At 42.3% G+C, this 21,290-nt stretch overlaps 2 protein-coding genes across 3 annotated transcripts in view; one reads left to right on the top strand and one right to left on the bottom strand.

Moving 5' to 3' along the window:
• cacna2d3a (calcium channel, voltage-dependent, alpha 2/delta subunit 3a) overlaps positions 1-21,290 on the top strand; it is a 776,701-nt gene that overhangs the window by 614,606 nt on the left and 140,805 nt on the right. The window lies entirely within an intron of this gene.
• Positions 271-18,365, bottom strand: lrtm1 (leucine rich repeat transmembrane protein 1). Its single transcript, XM_080182626.1, has 3 exons — positions 18,084-18,365; positions 9,625-10,221; positions 271-1,862 (listed from the first exon to the last, which is right to left on the bottom strand). Exons 1-3 carry the CDS (start codon positions 18,088-18,090, stop codon positions 1,429-1,431), a joined length of 1,038 nt encoding a protein of 345 aa, XP_080038752.1. The 5' UTR covers positions 18,091-18,365; the 3' UTR covers positions 271-1,428.

Raw genomic sequence — 21,290 nt, forward strand, 5'->3', positions numbered from 1 at the left:
GGCGGAGCAGGCTCGAAGGGCTGAATGGCCTCCTCCTGCTCCTACCTTCTATGTTTCTACATTTCTATATACTATGTACATGTTCCTAAAAATATGAATACTTAAAGCTGTTGTGTTCAAGTTAAAGTAATGTTTAAAAGTATTCGGTTGATAGGTCGGAAGGTTTTCATTCAGACCTTTTCTTTAAAAAATGAATGTAGAGCAAACGTATTCTAAACATTATTTATTTAAGCCCCGTGGTCTAGTTTGCAACAATGAGAGTATATTCACTGACATCTTTGGCTCATGATAGTAGCTGACTTGGTTCTTCCTGAACATTCTTCACAGATTTTTGTTTCTGATTGATTTAATCCAGATTAGAAACCATTTCTGGTACACAGCAAAATCTGCTGAGAATTATTTTTACTGCAAACACCAAGAGAAATAAAACATGCAACACATTCTAAGGCTTTGAAAAGCTTCTAAATTCAAGCTTTTCTCAAGGCTCTGTTAATGTATTGATGTCATTGAAGAATTAAAACAGATGTGCATAACTTCGTCAAACTCTTTAATTTGAAATTTCAAATGTATTTGTGATTGATTACAGATAAAACTTTTCACAAAGCATAAATTTTAAATAACTGCTTTTGCATTTGTATCTACCCTTCATGATAATTAAAATTGATGCTGTATTCTATTAGGAATCTTGAACTTCATGAGATTTTTATCCATTGACAAACAATGGCGAGGTACAGATATTGGTCATATTAATCTGAAAATATTTTCAGAAGTTTTCTCTGAAGTAGTTTTAGGTTTTCAGTTTGAAATTACATTGTGGTATGATAGGTCATGAGCACTGAACACTTTTATACAATTTATTTATTTTATACAAGTGAATCCCTCTATGGCTACATGAATCAATGCTACACCACTCTTTCACTGCATTACTTCAAGGTCAAGTCTTCGTGGTTTATCTGAGTGGAATAATTTTTTCCCAAAAAAATACAAAATAATTTGCTGAAATGTATCTTTAGTAAAGGATACCAATGTGTTCCCATTCACAATCCAGAATATTAGACAAATATAGAAACTAGAATAAACCGTAGCTTACAATGATTATTCAAATGAAAAAGACGACAGATCCTTCTTACACTCTACCCTCGAATGCATAGCATTCCTTGAAATGTATTTAACAATTATGTATGTCTCTCTTTGTTCGATTCTTCACCTTTTTAATAATTGTTTAAAGTCAATCTAAACTAATGTACACAATAATTGATTTACATGCAAAATTCTGAGGTTCTGAAGTGCCCCTGTAAATTGAAACAGTCTGGGATGATAGATATTTGCTTACTTATGAAAAAGCTTTTGATCATAGATTGACACCATTATTGACATGTTTGTTTCCCGCATGTTATGATTTTTGTAAAGAAATCAAGAAATTAAAATTCATCCCAGTGGACCATCTAGTGGTTCCTTCTCTTCAGCACTTCCCTGCTCAACCTCTGGATCCAGGTGTTCCAGTTTCTTTAGTTCCCTTTGATATTTAGCCATGAGAGCTGCATAAGAACATCCATAAATAGCCGCTGCTAACATCAGCAGACACACAATGCCACAGATGACACCAGTTATCACAATTGTGGCAATAGCATGGCGTAAGCTGCCTGCCCGTTGCTTGGGTTTTGAGCTGCAGTCTGAATTTTGGTCATTTTCACTTTTGGTGTGATGATTGTGCGTGGTGGAACTTCCGTGTTCGAAGTCACCATGAGCTGGCTTTTGTTTAACAGAGGGACATGGCTGGAATAGCTCATGAGGAATTTTCATGAGGTCTTTACTCCTTAAATCTTCAGGTTCTGTACAGAGAATCTCATCAATCTGACCTCCTGTATAAAACAGAACGAGTTTTGTCAACTGAAATTTGTCAACAATTTAATTTAAAAAATATGAAACATAAATCCATTTTTCTATGCACTATACAATTATTACATCTGGAAGGCTTGCTATAGATGTATAAAGGGAAATAAGGCCAAATCAGAGAACTCCCAGTTCTTTTTTTCCATGTTGTTCACTTTTTTGGATTTGCTTCTGAGTAGCTTTATAAGTGGACTCCAGCCAAGAAGACTACAAATTAAAGAATATTTGTTGATTCTTCAGCATGCCTACACACTTGAGATGTTTTGTTGCAATACATTTTTCTTCCTTTCATTTTGTCTCTCTTTCAGCTTACATGGGGTGCCCACAATGCTGGTTGGCCATCTTCATACCAACCATCATTTGTTTGGAGCTGATGGGTGTTTTTACAGCCAGATGCCCTTCCAGCCACCAAACCTCCCCATTTATCCAGGCTGATGTACTGGCTTGCCTACAAGAGTGGCTGTGTTCTTTCGTAGCCAACAGTAGGACTTAAACCCAGGGATTTCCAATTTAAGAGACAGGGGAGCTACGCATTGAGCCACTGCATCTCCCTCCAATGTTAGATTATTATATTCTGAAAGTATTAAATCAACATTCATAAAATAATTCAGTCGGCAATTGAATATGTCGTGGTTTTGTGCAGTTTTGCATATTACATATTTTTTTCTCACTTGGATAAGAGAACAATCTCTCACATTAGGGGCTAGGATTTTCCACTGTTCCCACCAGCATGATCCTTCAGGATCACTGAAAGTGACCCTCCAATCACTGGCAGGACTGTAATACCCCACTGGTGTAAACAGCTGGAAAATTGGGCCATCCTGTCCACAATTTCCAACAAAACAATTGATCTCCTTGGGAATGTGAAAGACCCACATCTCCTGAACTAGCAACAAGTAATCAACAAGTTGAGATAATCAAGTGTTGGAGATGGACTATTGAGACTAATCACTTGGACAATGGGACCCTAGCTAAAGTAGCTTTTCAGACATGCACTAATCAAGTTACCCTTACATTCACATACAACAACCTTATTTGGATTACACCAGCAGTTAAAGAAGGAAAGTCACATGACAAACCATCCTCTGTATGTCTTAAGTGCATGCTTTCTAGTAGAACTGTGGACAAGCAGCTGAGAAGTTAAGAGAGAAGAACTAAGTGGGTCCATCCTGTCTCCCTCTCTTTCTCTCCAACCCACTTGGCAAGCTTTGAGCCCTGTTGCTGACTCTGACCATCCAGCGACACCCTGCTCCTGACAGAAGTTTCTTAAATAATTCAACCCAGCACCACCATCTCCAACTCACTCAACTACATCTTTAACTTCAAAGAATCAAGACGACCAAGTTCAGCCTCAAACCAGCTGAGTCACCAAATTACAGATTATACATTGTTTTTACCTTGTACAGAGTTGAATTTGGCCAAATTATCCTTCCCACTCTGTAATCTGTGTGTGTGTGTGTGTGTGTGTGTGTGTGTGTGTGTGTGTGTGTGTGTGTGTGTGTGTGTGTGTGTGTGTCTGTGTGAGTGCGCGCGCGACAGATCTAACCTCAGATTGAGGATGCTCTCCATCATGTTGTGTGGCACTGCAACCATGTTAAATGTGGTAGATTTTGAATAAATCTTGTAACTCAAAGCTGACCATCCATGAGATGCTATGGTCCATCAACAGCAGAATTGTTTATGACCACAATCTGTCATCTCATAGCCCAGCATATCCCCCCCACCCCTCTACCATTGCCATAAGCCTGAGGCTAACATTGGTTGAATGAAGAGAGTAGGAGGGCATGTCAGGGCAATATCTGCCATACCTAAAATGAGGTATCAACCTGATGAAACTGTGACACTGGACTATGCATGCCAAACAGTATGAACAGCATGCTATAGACAGCTAAGTGATCCCATAACCAATGGATCAGATCTTTACAGAGATGTCATACTCAGTCATAAATGGTGATCGACAATTAAGCGGGAGAAGGGGGCTTCCAAAAATATCCCCATCCTGGTGGGGGGGGAACCACCAAATCACTGCAAAGGACAAAGATGACACAGTTGTAATTATCAGCAGCCAGAACAGCCAAGTGGATGACCCATCTCAGCCTCCCCTTAAGACCCCAGCATCACAAATGTCAGTCTTCAGCCAAATCAGTTCACGCCAAGGAATATCAAACAATGACTGAAGGCACTAGATACTGCAAAGGCTATGGCTCCTGACAACAATAGTATTAAAAACTTGCACTCCAGAACTAACCATGTCCCTAGCCAAGCTGATCCAGTGTAACTACAATACTGACATCTATCCAGCAATGTGGAAAATTACCCAGATATGTTCTGTCCACAGATAACAGGATAAAATATAACTGAGCCAATTACTGCCCCATCTGTCTACTCTCGATCATCAGCAAAGTAACGGAAGGTATCATTGACACGGCAATCCAGCAGCACTTACACAGCAGTAACTTTGGGTTCCACAGAGTCACTCAGTTTCTGACTTGACATAAAGGCAACATTTGATCGAATGTGGCATCAAGGAAAGCTGGAGTCAATGGGAACCAGGGGAAAACACTTCAATAATTGGAATCATATCTAGCATAAAGTTGTGGAAGTCAGTCCTCTTCGTCCTGGAACATCACTGCAGGAGATCTTCAGGATAATGTCATGGGCCCAATTATCTTCAGCTGCTTAATCAATGACCTTTCTATCATCTTAAGGTCAGAAGTGGGGATGTTCACTGATGCTTGCACAATGTTTAGCACCATTCATGACTCCTCAGATACTGAAGCAGTCTGTATCCATATGCAGCAAGACTTGGACACTATTTAAACATCGCCAGGTAAGTGCTTAGTGCCATTTGCACCACACAAGTGCCAGGCAATAACCATCTCCACCAAGAGAGAATCTAATCATCATTACTTGACATTCAGTGGCATTATCACTGCTGAATCCCCCACTATCAACATCCTGTGGGTTACCATTGACTAGAAACTGAGTTGGACTCTGTGACGACTACAAGAGCAGATCAGAGGCTGGGAATTGTGTGGAGTATAACACACCTCCTAACTCCCCAAAGCCTGTACACCATCTACAATGGTCAACTCAGGAGGAGTGTGATGGAATACTCTCTACATGCCTGGATGAGTGTAGCCCACCAATATTCAAGAAGCTTGACAGCATCCAGGACAAAGCAGCTTGTTTTATTGACATCCCATCAACCAGTCTCTCCACCATTGATGCACAGAGCCAAAACTTGTGTGAAGTTTACAGGATGCAGCATCTCACCAAGGTTCATTTGACAGCACCTTACAAACAGTGACATCTATCGCCTAGAAGGATAAGGACAGGAGATGCATGGGATCCTGACTTGGGACTATCTCACTTTTCCTTCGCAGTTATTGGGTCAAAATCCTGGAAACATCACAGCAGTACTGAGAGGAGATATATCCAAGGATTCGGCTACTGAGTCTATATGGGTAGATCTGAGAAATAAGAAGGGGGAAATCACATTGATAAGGCTGTTACTATAGGCCCCCAAATCATCAGTGGGAAATTGAGGAACAAATATGTAAGGGGATTGCAGATAGCTCCAAGAAAAATAGAATGGTAATAGTAGGGGATTTTAACTTTTCCAACATTGACTGGGACAGCCATAGTATTAGAGAGTTGGGTGGAGAGAAATTTGTTGAGTGTATTCAGGAGGAATTTCTCATTCATTATGTGGATGGCCTGACTAGAGAGGGGGCAAAACTTGACCTCCTCTTGGGAAATAAGAAAGGGCAAGTGAGAGATATGTTAGTGAGGGATCACTTTGGGCCAGTGACCATAATTCTATTAGTTTTAAGATAGCTATGGAGAATGATAGGTCTGTCCCAAAAGTTAAAATTCTAAATTGGGGTAAGGCCAATTTTGATGGTATCAGGCAGGAACTGTCAATCGTTAATTGGGGGAATCTGTGAGAAGGCAAAGGGATGGCTGGTAACTGGGAGGCCCATAAAATAATAAGGGGCATAGATCAGCCAGAAAGTCAATATCTTTTCCCAAAGGTAGGGGAATCTAAAACTAGAGGGCATAGGTTTAAGGTGAGAGGGGAGAGATACAAAAGTGTCCAGAGGAGCAATTTTTTTACACAGAGGGTAGTGAGTGTCTGGAACAAGCTGCCAGAGGAGCAATCGAGGCAGGTACAATTTTGTCTTTTAAAAAGCATTTAGACAGTTATATGGGTACGATAGGTGTAGAGGGATATGGGCCAAGCGCGGGCAATTGGGACCAGCTTGGGGATTTAAAAAAATAGGCGGTATGGACAAGTTGGGCCAAAGGGCTTGCTTCTAAGCTGTAAACCTCAATGACTTTATGATTCTATAACTCCCTTCTTGAAAGCACTGTGGGTGTTCCTATATGGACTGCAGCAGTTCATGAAGGAGACCACCATCATCTTCTGAAGGGTAATTAGGGATGGGCAATAAGGCATAGTCACTGCTGTCCACATCCCATGAACAGGAAAAAAAAATTACTTAGATTGTATTAAGTATAATAAAGTTAACCCAAGAACACCCATCCAATGGGTTATTTTATAATTACAGCTTATAAATCACTATATTGGCAAGTACATCTATTTTGAAATGAAAAAAACCTGTTAGAGTCAAACCAGGAGCAGGAACAGAAAGGACCTACTTGACTCCTCACCTGGTCATAACAATTGTATTGAATCAATCACAATTGTCCAAATAATATTGCACACTGGTAACATAACATATTGGGAACATAAAATATAAGGTACAATTCTAAAACTGGCACTGCAATAGAAAGGCCTGGTGATTATATGTCAGTAAATTATTGGAAGTGGCAGGGTAGGGTGAGAAAGCAGTTAAAAATGTATACAGGATTCAGGATGTTAAATATAGAAGCATTGTATACAGAAAGCAAGGAAATTATAATAAAATTTCATATATCACTGGTTCAGTCACAACTGGAGTATCATGTCCAATTCTGGCTGCTACACTTTAAGATACATGTGGAGACCTTAAAAAGGGTGCAGAAACATTTCCTGGAATGGTTCCAGGGATGAAGGACTTCAGTCACATTGATAGATTGGAGAAGCTCTACCCTTTTGAGGGTAAAGAGGGTTGAGAGGAGATTAGGTAACAGTGTTCAAAATCATGAGTTTGTAAACAAAGAGAAAAGAGAGTGCTTGATGGAAGAATCAAGAATCAGAAGATACAGATTTAAGGTGATCAGCAAAAGAGCCAAAGGCGGTATGAGAAAGACATATTTCTATGTAGCAAGTGGTTAAGATCTAGAATACATTGCCTGAAAGTTGACAGTAGGCAGAATCAGTAGTAGTTTTCCAAAGGGAATAGGATTACATAGGACATATAGCACAGAGACAGACTATTCAGCCCACCTAGTCAAGTGTTGATATTCAACACAAGCCGCCACCCACCTTTTCTCAACCAGGTCTACCATTGTATCCCTCTATTTCCTTCTGCTCAGATGTAGTCTAGCTTCCCCTTAACTGCACAATATTTTTCACTTCAACCACTCGCTATGGTAGCAAGTTACTACTCTTTGGATAAAGAATGTTCTTCTCAATTGCCTATTGGGTTTCTTGTGGGCTGTTATTGACGGTCTCTATGTTCTTCCCCACAAGAGAAAACATTTGCTCTGCCTGCACTCTATCAAATTTTTCATAATTTTAAATACCTCTATGAGGTCACTCCTCAACTTTATTTTCTTCAAGAGAAGAGACCCAGACTGTCAACCCTTTCCTGATTTGTATACCCATGCACTTCCAACATCATCCATGTAAATCTTCCCTATACCCTCTCCAAGTAGTGACCAGCATTGTGTACAGTATGGTCTATCAAGTTGCAATTCAAATTTAGCATAAATCGTTACTTTTCAATTCCATCACTCTAGAAATAAAATTTAATATGTGGCTTGTTTTTTGTGACCTGATTAACTTGTGGCATGACTTTTAGTAATTAGAAAAAGTGTACTCTCGATCCTATTTTTCCTCTATCCCACCTAGACTTCCACGTTCCAAGTAACAAGTGACTTCTCTATTTTTCCTCCAAAATGTACTATCTCATGTTTATTTGCATTGAACTTCATTTGCCAATTATTTGCCCATTCTGTGAGTCTATTAATATCCTCCTGCAACTTGGTACAATTCTCCTCAGTATTGACTCTCCTCTACCACCACTCACTACGCTACCCCCCCAACCCTAAGTTTCTGGGTGTACTGTATGCCTATTGGGGTGGGGGCACCCCCATAGTTAATACCCCCCATCCCCATCTCCCCTTTCTGCTTCCTCCCTGTTCCCTAAAACACACCCAAACCTCTACTTTCACTCGGGTCTGAATTTCACCCTGATCAAAATCCTCCAATTTATCTTTATATCCAAGAGACATCTTCCTTCTTCTTGTGGACTGCCCGCAGTCCCAGCAGTAGTCATTACTTTCCTCTGGTCCAACTGGGACTCTACAGGTCGGCTGCAGGCATCTCTCGAGAGTGCTTCCTTTGTCCTCCCATGAAATTAATATCTAAGAAGCTGAAAATGAGCATCTTTCTCCTGACAAATACATTTGCTGCCAGTATGATGGCACAGATTAGAATCTACAAACCCATGGCTATAACAATCAGTAATGCAAGTTTCACTCACACAAGTGTCAACTGATCATGAAAAGTGCCAGCCATAAGACAAGCAAGATTAAGCTCTGATTCTTCCATCTCTCTGCCCCAATCTAGATGAAAAGGTAAAGCTGTGCAGAACATGGAAGTCATGATGAACCTCTTCAGAGCTCTGACCAAACCAGACCTTCAACATTGTGTCCGGTTTTGGTCACCAAGTCACACAAGAGGTACTTTCAAGCACTGGAGGCAGTATAAAGAATGAACACAAGGTACCCAGCAAGTGGTGGGAATGTGAAACTTAATACCACATGGAAAAATTGAGGCGAACAATACAGATACATTTAAGGGGAAGCTGGATAAGCATTTAGGGGAATGGAGAGTTATGCTGATAGAGTAGATAAGAAAAGATGAGAGGAAACACAAGTGGAGTATAAAGGCTGGTGTGAACTGAATGGGCTGAATGATCTTTTTTCATGCTGTGTATTATGTATAACTCAAAGTAAAGCCTGTCTTAGAGTCAGAGTTCTGAAATATGAGGATAGATCAGACCATCTCCTCTGACAGCGTGTTCCAGGCACCCACCACATCCTGTGTGAAAAACTCACCCCACACATCTCCCTTAAACCTTCCTCTGGTCTGCTGTTTTATGATGTTGTGTCTAGGGGCCTTTCTAATGAAGTATTTATATTTGCTAAAATTTCATTGATTGTCATAACTTGTGTTAAACCTATTTTGCACAACGCAACCTGTCCTAACTATGATATTATTGAGAGCATGATTTATAGAGAAATTCTTATGCAATTCTTAGCCTTGGATAAAGAAAGCTACTAATGGTAGGAGGTGAAATAAGCGATAAATATACATGTGTAAAAGAGAGCTGACAAAAAGAGGAGTAATGTTGAGTAATGCTATGAAAGGATTACATTTGGCATTCATATTGTGTCACTACTATGACTTTTTTGAATATGAGGTGGACTCGTAAAATTTATAAGAGTAGTAGAGGTTGCAACCTCTAGATTCTTTTAAAGGACTATTCAGTGCCTTGCATGAGAAAAACAGCACAAATGAAACATGAAATAGTAAAACCATATTTGCCTACTAACCTTTATACAGGAAGCCTTCCAGCCAGAGTTTCAGTTCAGCCACATGACAGTCACATTTCCAATGGTTTTTCTGGAACAAAAGTACCTGTAGATTTGACAGTGAATCCAGAAGGGCTGTGTCCAGTTGGTGAAGCTGGTTTTCATGCATTCCAAGCCAGATCAGATTCTTTTGGTTCTTGAACAATCCCTCAGGCAAACTTGTAAGATTGTTAAATGATAAATCCAGTTGTTTGAGATTTCCGGTTGAATGAAGGATTTTGTTATCCATATGGTTGATGGAATTATTTGCAAGATTCAGGTTGAGAAGATTATGCAGTCCATCAAATGTATTTGATGATAAACTTGAAATAACATTATTTGACAAGTCCAAAACCTGCAGCTGAGGCATATCAGTAAAAGCAGCATTTGATATTGTGTGAATATGGTTGTTCTGTAAGTACAGAATTTCTGTGTCAGGGGGAACACCCTTGGGAACCTCTGACAGCCCATTACCTGTGCAACTCACTTCTTTCAGAGTAATGTTGCAAAGACATCTTTCTGGACATCCAGTAACAGAGTGTAACAATAAGAAACCAAAGATTTCCAGAATGATTTTACCTGGATTCAAGGAAAACAGACAGTTGTAAGTTCAGTTGTCTGTTGAGTTATTTGCAGTGCCTATACATGACAATATTTTCACTATAGAGCGCAGTCATGGCCCAATTTCCACTATAATTGAAGTATTGGCAATTAACAGAATAAATGAGAACATTTTCCCTGCTCCTCCAGAAACACATTTATGTGACACAAGTTTATAGCAAATTACAACTCAATTGGAAATGTAAAATTGAGTGGGGTGTAAAATAAGCAGCCAATCCTATCCAACCCACTCTGCTTCTTAGGCTTAAAGAACCTTCACTATACATTTCTAGGGCAGTAGGGCATTGAGAATTTTTCTGTATTTATCGCCAATTGGAAAAGAAGTGCCAAATGTGCAGTCACTACTTGTCATAATGAATAAATATATGACCAAATGAAAAACATGTAATTAGGAGAATGTTTAACAGGCTTTTGGAGCCCAGGCTCTTTCTCATTAGATTCTTATACAAAAGATCATGTTAAGATTAGATTACAAATAAGCCTTTCATATGCAGCCAACACATTGTGGCATGCTGTTTGTAATTTTCCATCCATTAACTTCAATAGACAGAAAATTATGGACAGCACATCCAAAAATATCTGATTGGCACTGGCTGTGTACAAATTCCATCAGAGATGCAGGACATCACTTAATGTACCCTTTTATTCCATGCCTTTACTGTAAACTTAGACTTTGATAAAATGTGCATTTATTGTTAGTAAGCTTGATATTGCTTTCTATGTTAGCTATAATATTATTATCTTAGTTATGGATTTATTTCTTTGAATTATCCTCAAGATTAAAGTTAGTTTGCCGATCGCTTTAACACTGCCCCCTGCCGCCCCCACTAAATTGTGCTCTATTTTCAAACAAATATGGATTCTCATGTAGCCATCTGCCAAAATTCTGGTTTTGTGTTTCTTTGTAAATCGGTTGCATGCAGGTACGTGAGAGTATTCTGAGTTGCTTTGCCGAGTTAAATCTGTAAAAGTGTCTTGCTTTCTTTTATCACAGAATCATAAAATGCAGAAGGAGGCCATTCGGCTCATCAAGTCTGCACCAACCACAATCCCACTCAGGCTCTATCCCCATAAGCCCACACATTTACCCTAGCTAGTCCCCTTAACACTGAGAGGCAATTTGCATGGCCAATTCACCTAACCCACACATCTTTTGACTGTGGGAGGAAACCGGAGCACCCGGAGGAAACTCATGCAGACACAGAGAGAACATTCAAACTGCGCACAAACAGTGACCCGCAGCTGGACTTGAACCTGGTTCTCTGGCGCTGTGAGGTAGCAGTGCTAACCACTGTGTCACATGAAGGCTGAATATTCTGTTCCTCCAGAAGTGCATTTACTGGAACACAAGTTCTGGTCACCTTATTATAGGAAGGATATAACAACACTAGAAGGGTTACAGAGGAGATTCACCAGGATGTTGCCTGTAATGGAGCATTTGAGCTAGAAGGAGAGATGGGATAGGCTTGAATTGTTTTCTTCATAACAGAGAGGCTAAGGGGGGATATGATTGTGGTGTATAAGATTATGAGGGGTTTGGACAGGTTGAATACAAAACAGCTGTTCCCCTTGGTTGAGGGGTCAATCATGAGGTGGCATAGTTTTATGGTGAGGGGCAGGAGATTCAGGGGGGATTTGAGGAAAAAGATCACTCAGAGGATGGTGAGAATCTGAAATGCACTATTGGATGAGCACTTGAAATATCATCACAATCAAGGATATGAGACAAATGCTGGAAAATGATTATTAGTGTGATCTTATTAGTGTTTATTGTTGGTATAGGCTGGATGGGCCAAAAGGCCTGTTCTGCACTACATGACTCAATGGGCGTGAACTTAAGAAAAACATTCTGAGTGCCGAATGAGCGAGAAAGTGGGAGAATGTCAGACCGATTTTTTGGGCGAATTTGAAAATGCAATCTTACGACACTTAGTGCAAAAGAAGTGCCAGGATGCGATTCTCGCCAGCAGAGGTGCTGGGGCCTGAGCTTGCTGGGGAAGCTCCAGGGTGAACATTCTGCCAACGTCCCATTCTACTATTGTACTGGGAGATCTCTTGCTGTCCCCCACCCACCCCACACAAATCAGGACGCTCAACACACATGGCACCACCCCCCCCCCAACAATGGACATCAGGACCCCTTAGCATATCAGGATTCCCCCCCTCCCATAGACATCAGTAACCCCCTCTCCCACTGATATCAAGAACCCCCCCCCTCCCCTCCATGGACATTAGGATCCCCCCAAACCTTCCTGTCAGAGTTCCCTCCCTCCTATCATGATTGCACCCCAGTAGAGTTCTCCTCCACCCCGCCTCCCTACCCTGATTGCCAGGAGAGTTCCTTTCCTTGCCCTTCCTACCAATCACCCTCACCCTTTCCTCCCATCTGGCAGATTTCCTCTCTTCCCTTGTACCCTACCAGGGTGTCCAGTGGGCAGTGCCAGGGTGCCAGCAAGGCACTGCCAGGCTGGCATTGCCCTATGAGCACTGCCCAGCCCTGACCCAAACCACCCGGGAGCTTCAATGGCCTCCGATCCCCCCGGCAATGCTATCATGTCTAGTCTCTGCTTGTGGAGACCAGCTATGATTCTTGCCTGGGAGAACCTCGACTGGCAAGGTGGTTAAGGTAAGTGAGCCCAGATAATAGCATCCGGGACTCATCAATGACATGCTAGTCAAGGATGCAAAGCCAATTTTGCTGGTAAAACAGGGCCAGTATGATGAGGGAGGCAAAAAACTGGGCAAGTTTCTCATTTTTCCCGATCTGACCACCTCACCTCGTCAAAAGTAAAGCGGGACAAGGTCGTAAGATCACACCCTATGAATCTATGGGCAGGATTTTACGGCCTCGCTTGAGCAAGATCAGAAATTCCCGCCAAGGTCAACGGACATTTCCATTGTCCACCACTTGTTCACTCCGGTTCTGTGGTGGGTGAGGCAGTAGAATTCTGGCTTATGACTCTTTTCCAATGGGTGCGGGGGGGCCGTTTCACAAGCAAGAGATTGGGAAAATTCAGAGAATTACTTTCAGGAATGCTTCCCGATGCGGCCTTCGCTCTGGGCAGATTTCCCAGGGTGGGCTTCCACAGAATTGACAGCATGCTTCATGGATGTGACAACCAATTAGGCCAATGAGGTTCATTCACGGGAGCCATTTTCAGAACCTGCCATCACTTTCCTGTATTGGACCAGTCACCTGCTGTGTCTGGAGGCTGGCAGCAGCTTGGAGGTGGCCTCCCAGCAACTAGAAGACCAATGGCACCTCCTCTCATTGGTCCAATAAATTAGCCACAAGGATGAATAGGCTGCAAATGTGGCCAAAACCACTCCTGCGATAAAGTTTCTACCCCACAGTGATAGCACGACCAATGGTGAGCCTCCTTTAATTGTAAATCCTCAGCCTCTTTGATGACGAGCATGGGCACAGGATCTGCATTTGGTTCTGAAATTGGGTTTCCGCTGCCTGTAGGAAAATTCATTCTCTCCTCTTTTCTTTACAAAATAGTTTGGCATTCAATAACTTGAGTTTCTTCTACATGTAGAGGTCTTAACTTCTCCATATGTCAGAAGCACCCAGGTTATTGCACGGTACATGAGGGCTACATGCTTCTTAAGAATATTATAGTTAACTACCTCTTTGTGCTAGTAACTGGCTGATCATTCCAACACTACGCAAGGATATTAAGGTTGCATGGGTTGGGATTCTCCCATCCTGATCGACTAATTTTTTGGCGGGTCAGGCCAGGAGAATTCACAGAATTCATGCACGTGTTACCAATAGCGCGCATCTCCCAGCAACTGACATCCAGCACAGTGGGGACCACACTGGAAAACGGTGGGAACAGCAGCTAAGTTGTTTTAATCTTAACATTAAACGACCCGGGACTGAAGTTTCCTAGCCCAATAGCATCTCCCACCCCACCAGTACAATTTCACTCTGGCGGGCTTTAGAGTAGCTCCCTACTTTCAGGGAACGAGCTGGAGTGAAGGGGGTGGATGTGGCCCCCAAGGGGGGGGGGGGGGGTCAGGCGTTGGGGGTGGTGGTGGCCCCTCGGCATGGGCACCCTGACAATGCCAGCTGTGCCCTCTGGCACTGCCCAAGGGGCAAAGTGCCTATGCCCCAGGGGCACCTTGGCACTGCCCACCAGTCTTTGGGCAGTGCCAAGGGGATGGAGCCTGGGGAAGGGGGCTAGGGGGCAGGGTTTAGGGACAATCAGTGACAGTGGGAGACACCGCTGCCACTCTATATGTGGATTGGTTGGGGCAGGAGGGAGGCCAGCGATCGGGGTGGGCTGGCAGGATGATCTGCTGGGGGCGTCTGCCTCCCATGTGGTGGTGGGGGGGGGAGCTGATCCTGGGGGGGTGCTGTCTCTCATGGTTGGGGGGGGGGGGGGTCTGCCTCCCATGGGAGGGTAATCTGATGGGGTGGGGGGGTGTGGGAGGAATCATCAGTGCTGAGAGGGGGGTGCTGGAGATCAGGGCGCTCCTGGAAGAGGGAGGGGTTGGGGCTGGCCTGGGAATGGCCGCAGGGACCGTGATCGGGCCAGGGGCCGGGGGCTGGAGGGGCAGCACGACAAGAGTCCCGGGCTGGCCAGTGATCAAGTTGGCCAGCAAACTGCAGGCTGACAGTTCAGGACCACTGCACATGTGCAGAGTTCCGGGACTGTCAGACTCTGGCGTGAATAGGCCCTGCACCCCCCAAGCTTTTAATGATATTCATGATTGTGACCTCCACATTATACAGAGTGTGGGAGACTCGAGCCTGAACTCCAACTGAAAAAACAATTGTGAATTTCCAATGAATTCAATGCTTAGAACTTTTTTGGGAGAATCGCCCCCAAGATTTCAATATTTCCTTTCACTGATGCATTGCACGAGAACCAACTATCCACTTGCACTATTCTTCGCATAGCTAAGAACTGTCCCCTTATCTAAATGCTGAATTTGTAAAGCACATCACCACACCATGGTTGGCTGAATTCTACTTTCAAATAATTTGAAGCCACCCACTTCTATGTCATGGCAAGTAGACCTTGGCAATTCAAATGCCTCAATGGGAACATTCAAGAGAGGCATTCTTGGAGTGATGATTTATTGCCATTGAAACCTCCATAGTATTTTCTGCATCCTTGCAAATTATTGAAAAGCAAAGTCTTGGCGTTCCACTAATCGCATGGTTGATGTCAAATTTTCCCCTTGTACCATCCTGCAGTGTGAATTCTAATGCAACCTGTATAATTAATGATTATGTACCATCCTTCAATTAACAGCTATCTGCTACTTGTTAACTGATGACACAGCCAAACCAGTGGCTACACAACATCTCTCTCCAGTGTCAACCTACCCCTTTCTTCTCAGCAGGCATCATCGCTGAATCTCACCGTTCTTTGACTCCAGCTTTGAACACTCTCCCTAAGTGACAGATGGATCTCACACTCCATCTGTTTGAAGAAGCTTTTGAACAGCCTCTCACTGCCTTCTCACAGATGCTTTTACATTAAAGGCGCTACATTAAAGTTGCTCTGAACTAGCATAAAAGCATTCCATCAGTACATTAACGAATGACTCATCAGCATTATTGTGGTGTGTGTTCTTATCCTGCATCGCATTTTAAAAAACAGCATTCTGCTGAAAAACTACCATTTCCTAATCATACAATCCCTACATTGCAGAAGGAAGCCATTCAACCCATCGAGTCTGACTGACTCTCTGAAAGAACTTCTCACCCAGGCCCCAACCTCCTGTCTTATTCCCTTAACCCCATGTATTTACCCCACTAATCCCCTTAACCTACGTATCTTTTGATACTTAAGGACATTTTAACATGGCAAATCCACCTAATCTGCACATCTTTGGACTGTGGGAGGAAACTGGTGCATCCAGAGGAAACCCAATCAGACATGGGGAGAATGTACAAAATCCACACAGACAGTCACCCAAGGCTGGAAGAATTTGCGTCTCTGGCACGGTGAGGCAGCAATGCTAACCACTGTGTGCCACCTTGCCACTAATAATCCCACAGAAAATAATGCTAACTTGTTTAAACCATTTTTTAAGTGCGAAGAGTAATTTTGATCCCAACATTTTTTTCTGTGATGTTCCTGTTTTAGTTTTGCTGCAGCCACAGATGATGCCATAGTTCTTTTCTCGTATTTTTTTCTTAAATGTTTTCTATTTAATTTACAGATAGTCATAATTTTTTTCCCTCTGCTCACTGAAAAATGTTTTGCCTTTCAAACTGCAAACCTACTTTCTATCTGACAAAATGCAAGAGTGGTAATGAATGCAGTAAATTTCTTAATTCATAATATTAGGATTAGAGAGTAGGATATTATGTTGTTAAACTTGTTGATTTTACTGCAGTGCAGTTGTTAATGCCCTGAAGTAAATACCCCTTTATTCAGATGCAGGTCCAGAATTTGCCATTTAGAATCATAGAATCCCTACAGTGCAGAGGGAGGCCATTCAGCCCATTGAATCTGCACTGACCACACTTCCACCCAATCCCCATCCCCATAACCCTATGCACTTACCCTAGGTAATCCCCCTGACACTAAGGGAGAATTTAGCACGGCCAATCCACCTAACGCGTGCATCTTTGGACTGTGGAAGGAAACCAGAGCACCTGGAGGAAACCCACGCAGTCACAGGGAGAACATGCAAACTCCACACAGGCGGTCGCCTGAGGCTGGAATTAAACCTGGGTCCCTGGTGCTGTGAGGCAGCAGTGTTAACCACTGTGCCACCGTGCTGTCCACTTATAACATACATGCCACTATTAATGTGAAAATGGCAAGGAAGAGATAACCCATGGTTTGTAAACCATCACAAATTGCTGGACAATTTGCTCCATTCCTCCATTAATCTCACAGAAATGAGCAAGCTGCTCACAACCTCCCCATAAGTGTCTGAGTTTGACCTGATTTGATTTATTATTGTCACATGTGTTTGTATACGGTGAAAAGTATTGTTTCTTGCGTGCTATATAGACAAAGCATACCATTCATAGAGAAAGTAAAGAGAGAGTGCAGAATGTAGTGTTACATTCATAGCTAGGGTGTAGAGAAAGATCAACTTGCACAAGGTAGATGGCAGCAGGGAAAAAGCTGTTCTTGAGTCGGCCAGTACTTGACCTCAAATTTTTGTATAGAACTTGTTACAAGTGCACATTAAATACCAATGAAAGTCATCATTGTGGATTAGGGCCAGAAACAGCATAAGAACCTTCCTTTGAATGACAAGATTTATATCCTTGTGATGCCACTTAACCTCTTGAAGGCTTGAAAGTGAATAATTGAAATGGTGAAAATTTAGTCCTGGTGCTGTAAACTGTTTTAAAATTTAGAACTTTGTAATCTTCTTTCTTACTTTACCTATCATTTGTTTTCTTTTTCTCCCTGTAAGCGGAATCTCTCTTTCCCCCTCTTTATTTCTCTCTTTTCACCTGCTTTGCCATCTAGATCGCTCTACTTCCTGCTGAGTTTGTCTCCCAATCCTTAAATCTCATTGGTTAAGAAACTAGACTGCAGGCTCTCTGATTCACCAAGATCCCAGATGTCCTTTTTCACTTGCTGCACCGCTGCCCACTCACCCCTCCAACAATATGCGTCACACACAAAAAAAACCCTTTCCTCTGGAGGCACAGGGAAAGTAACTAATCAGGTGCACACCACAAAACACCCCACTCCTGCAAAATCAGAGTCTATGTTCCAAGTGCAATCATGACTTCAGAAGTTGTATCAAGAGACATTCTAAATAACCATTTCCCAATCTTCATATATACAAACACAATAGATCAGGCATTTAATACATAGTCTTACCTCTCATGATTTGTACCTGGTATATCCTTTGCCTTCAGATAGAATGAACTAATCCAGAGATTATTACAGCATAGAAGTTGCACATAGAAGTTAATACTGATTTATATTTCCAATATTCACATTCTATCGTCCCATTTGAATACAAACTGAAGAGGATTTTGTTACCTCAGGTGGAGTGGAGCAGTCGATATTCAGAGTGACCTCTGTAGGGGTGCCTAACTTGCACTGGAGCACTCCCAGAGTTTTTCTCCCCCCCACAAACTAAGGGCTCATTTTCTAAGTCTCCTCTTAACATATCACATGAGCAGTGGCTGTCAGCATAGAGAAGGCAGCTGTGCCTCACAAATCAAGATTTTATAGCTCAGGTTTTGCATGTTTTTTTTTAATCTGCCTGAAGTTCAGTGGATAAAAATAAACCTGCCTACTGAAATCCAGGGCGAATGTTAAATTCCTTGTACATTAGGGCTGCTAACAAATGCACTGAGTTAGATGATACCACACATGACTATCAAAGTGCATTGATCATGATTTGAGAGAACGACCTTTACAATAGCTGGATAAGTGACTTAACCTTTTGATACAAGGTTTTGTTCATGTTTAGTTTATCTTAAAGGGTTAACAACTCTTGCAGAATTCCAACGTATTCGTCCTGATTGTAACTGCTGCACTTGGTATAAACCAGGCTGGAGCTGGGATATGCAGTTAAGATAACGATAGTCACGATCCTCCCCACACCTGTCACATTTTCTTCCATGCCCCCACATTTAGTGGACAACAGCTCCAAGACGATTGCACAGATATGTGCCCACCTCAGTCCGATGCCAGCATCTCCACCTCATGCCCATATTAACCTGCTTCCCCTACCCTATTGATCGCAGCTCTGATCTCTTAGCTTTCCTCCCTTCCCTCACTGTCTTTGCTCCGAAAACTCAACATTTGCCCTCCTGCCACCCTCCAGTAACATAACTGCCAGGGGCCATCCCCAGAGGTGCCTGGCGAATGGCATCCTGTTGCTAATTTGTGCTCCTGCTGCTTGTTTGTGCTCCTGCCGACAAGCCAGATTGCCAATCTAGCAAACTTCGGGCAGGGAGGAGATTGCAGCATGTTTTTTAAGTGAGGCCCTGCATCGCCCTGACCTTGAAGGGTTTCACATTCACTGGGACACACTACCCACACCTTCCCCACCTTCCTGCTAACATCTGGGCCATTAAAACAGTGTATTGATTTGATTTGATCTTTTATTGTCATATGTATTAGCATATAGTGAAAAGTGTTGTCTCTTGCGAGCTACACAGACAAAGCATACCATTCATAGAGAAGAAAAGGAGAGAGTGTAGAATGTAGTGTTACAGTCAAATGAGATAGATCAACTTAATGTGAGGTAAGTCCATTCAAAAGTCTGATGGCAGCAAGGGAGAAACTATTCTTGAGTCGGTTAGTGCATAACCTTAAAGTTTATTTATGGTGTCACAAGTAGGCTTACATTAATACTGCAATGAAGTTACTGTGAAAAGTCTCTAGTGATCACACTCTGGTGCCCGTTTGGGTACACTGAAGGAGAATTTAACATGGCCATTGCACCTAACCTCAGACATCTATTTCATGATGAAAGAAGGGGGAAGAGAATATGTCCAGGATGCGTGGGGTCCTTAATTATGCTGGCTGCTTTTCCAAGGCAGCTGAAAGTGTAGACAGAGTCTATGGATGGGAGGCTGGTTTGAATGATAGACTGGGCTTCATTCACAATTCTTTGTAGTTTCTTGTGGTCTTGGGCAGAGCAGGAGCCATACCAAGCTGTGATACAACCAGAAAGAATGAATCTGTGAAAGTTCGTGAGAGTTGAAGCTGATGCTATTCTGATGATTCAGCCATATTCTGATGATATTCTAATAACTTTGACTGCTATGAGATGGATATTGGGCTACCCATCTACACCTGGGAAATAAAAGGATGTAATTTAAAAATAAGATTTGAAAAATAAGTTCAAGAAAGTGTTTTTATGATGTGGTAAACTGAGATATTTGTCCTCAGGTCATATAGACTGAATGAGATTGGTATTAAACCTGAAAATCAAACCACAAAAATATTTCTGTGAAGTAATTTAGTCAAAGAAATTCTTATATCCAACGAATTTCACCCAACAATTTCCTCAATTGCCTTTTTTCACATGATTATTTTAATGAGCAATTCTAATCACATAAACATGGAACAGGAATACCGAAATCCATAGAAAATGATTATACTCAAAAACATTATTTGACAAAAAATATTTCTTTTAACAATAAATTTACTTTTATTTGCTTTACTTGTTTTGACTCTAATCAGGTTTCACTATATAATTTCTATTAATCATTCTCTACATTCTCAGCGTCACTCTTAAAATTCTCAGGATCTAAAATTCACACTATTATGTATTTCCTCAATGTTCCCTTGTACTCTGAATATTTCATCATCAGTGTGAAAGATGACATCTTAATATCATAGAACTCCTACAGAGGAGAAGGAGGCCATTCGGCCCATCAATCCTGCACGACAACAATCCCCCCAGGCCCTACTTCCATAACCCTGCATATTTACCCTGCTAGTCCCCCTGACACTAAAGAGTAATTTAGCATGGCCAATCAATCTAACCTACACATTTTTGGATGGTGGGCGGAAACCAGAGTGCCCGAAGGAAGCCCACACAGACACGGGGAGAACGTGCAGGCTACACACAGGCAGTGACCCAAGGCCGGAATTGAACCCATGTCCCTGGCACTGTGAGGCAGCAGTGCTAACCACTGTGCCCCAGTACTACAGAGGACATCTGTAGTATCACTCACCACATTTTCAGTATCACATGTCTACTTTCAGTGCTTTAGCGAAACATGAAGGGCTGAATTTTCCATTCCTTCCCAACAGAGAGTTCCTCCCATCCTGCTGAAGGCGACCCCCTGCGAAGGGTTTTCTGATGGTGGGATGGACGAGCCTCACAAAACGCCATAGATATCAGCTGGTCCAGAAGATCCTGCCGGCGACCAATGGCGAGCTACCTCCGCCATTGGAAAACGTATCACAGGGAAGGGCACCTGAAAATCCCACCCTAAACATTTGATGTTTGAAGTTTAAAGTTTTATTTAATAGTCACAAGTAGGCTTACATCAACACTACAATGAACTTACTGTGAAAATCCCCTAGTTGCCACACTCCAGCACGTGTTCAGGTATA

Source organism: Carcharhinus amblyrhynchos, chromosome 3 (genome assembly GCF_965287045.1).
Source record: "Carcharhinus amblyrhynchos chromosome 3, sCarAmb.v2.hapA, whole genome shotgun sequence".
NCBI lineage: Eukaryota > Metazoa > Chordata > Chondrichthyes > Carcharhiniformes > Carcharhinidae > Carcharhinus > Carcharhinus amblyrhynchos.

Excerpts from the sequence above, each read along its gene's own strand:
- lrtm1 (XM_080182626.1), bottom strand. Across the intron at positions 1,863-9,624 it reads GGAAGGCTTCCTGTATAAAG|GAGGTCAGATTGATGAGATT; the intron begins GTTAGTAGGCAA and ends TGTTTTATACAG.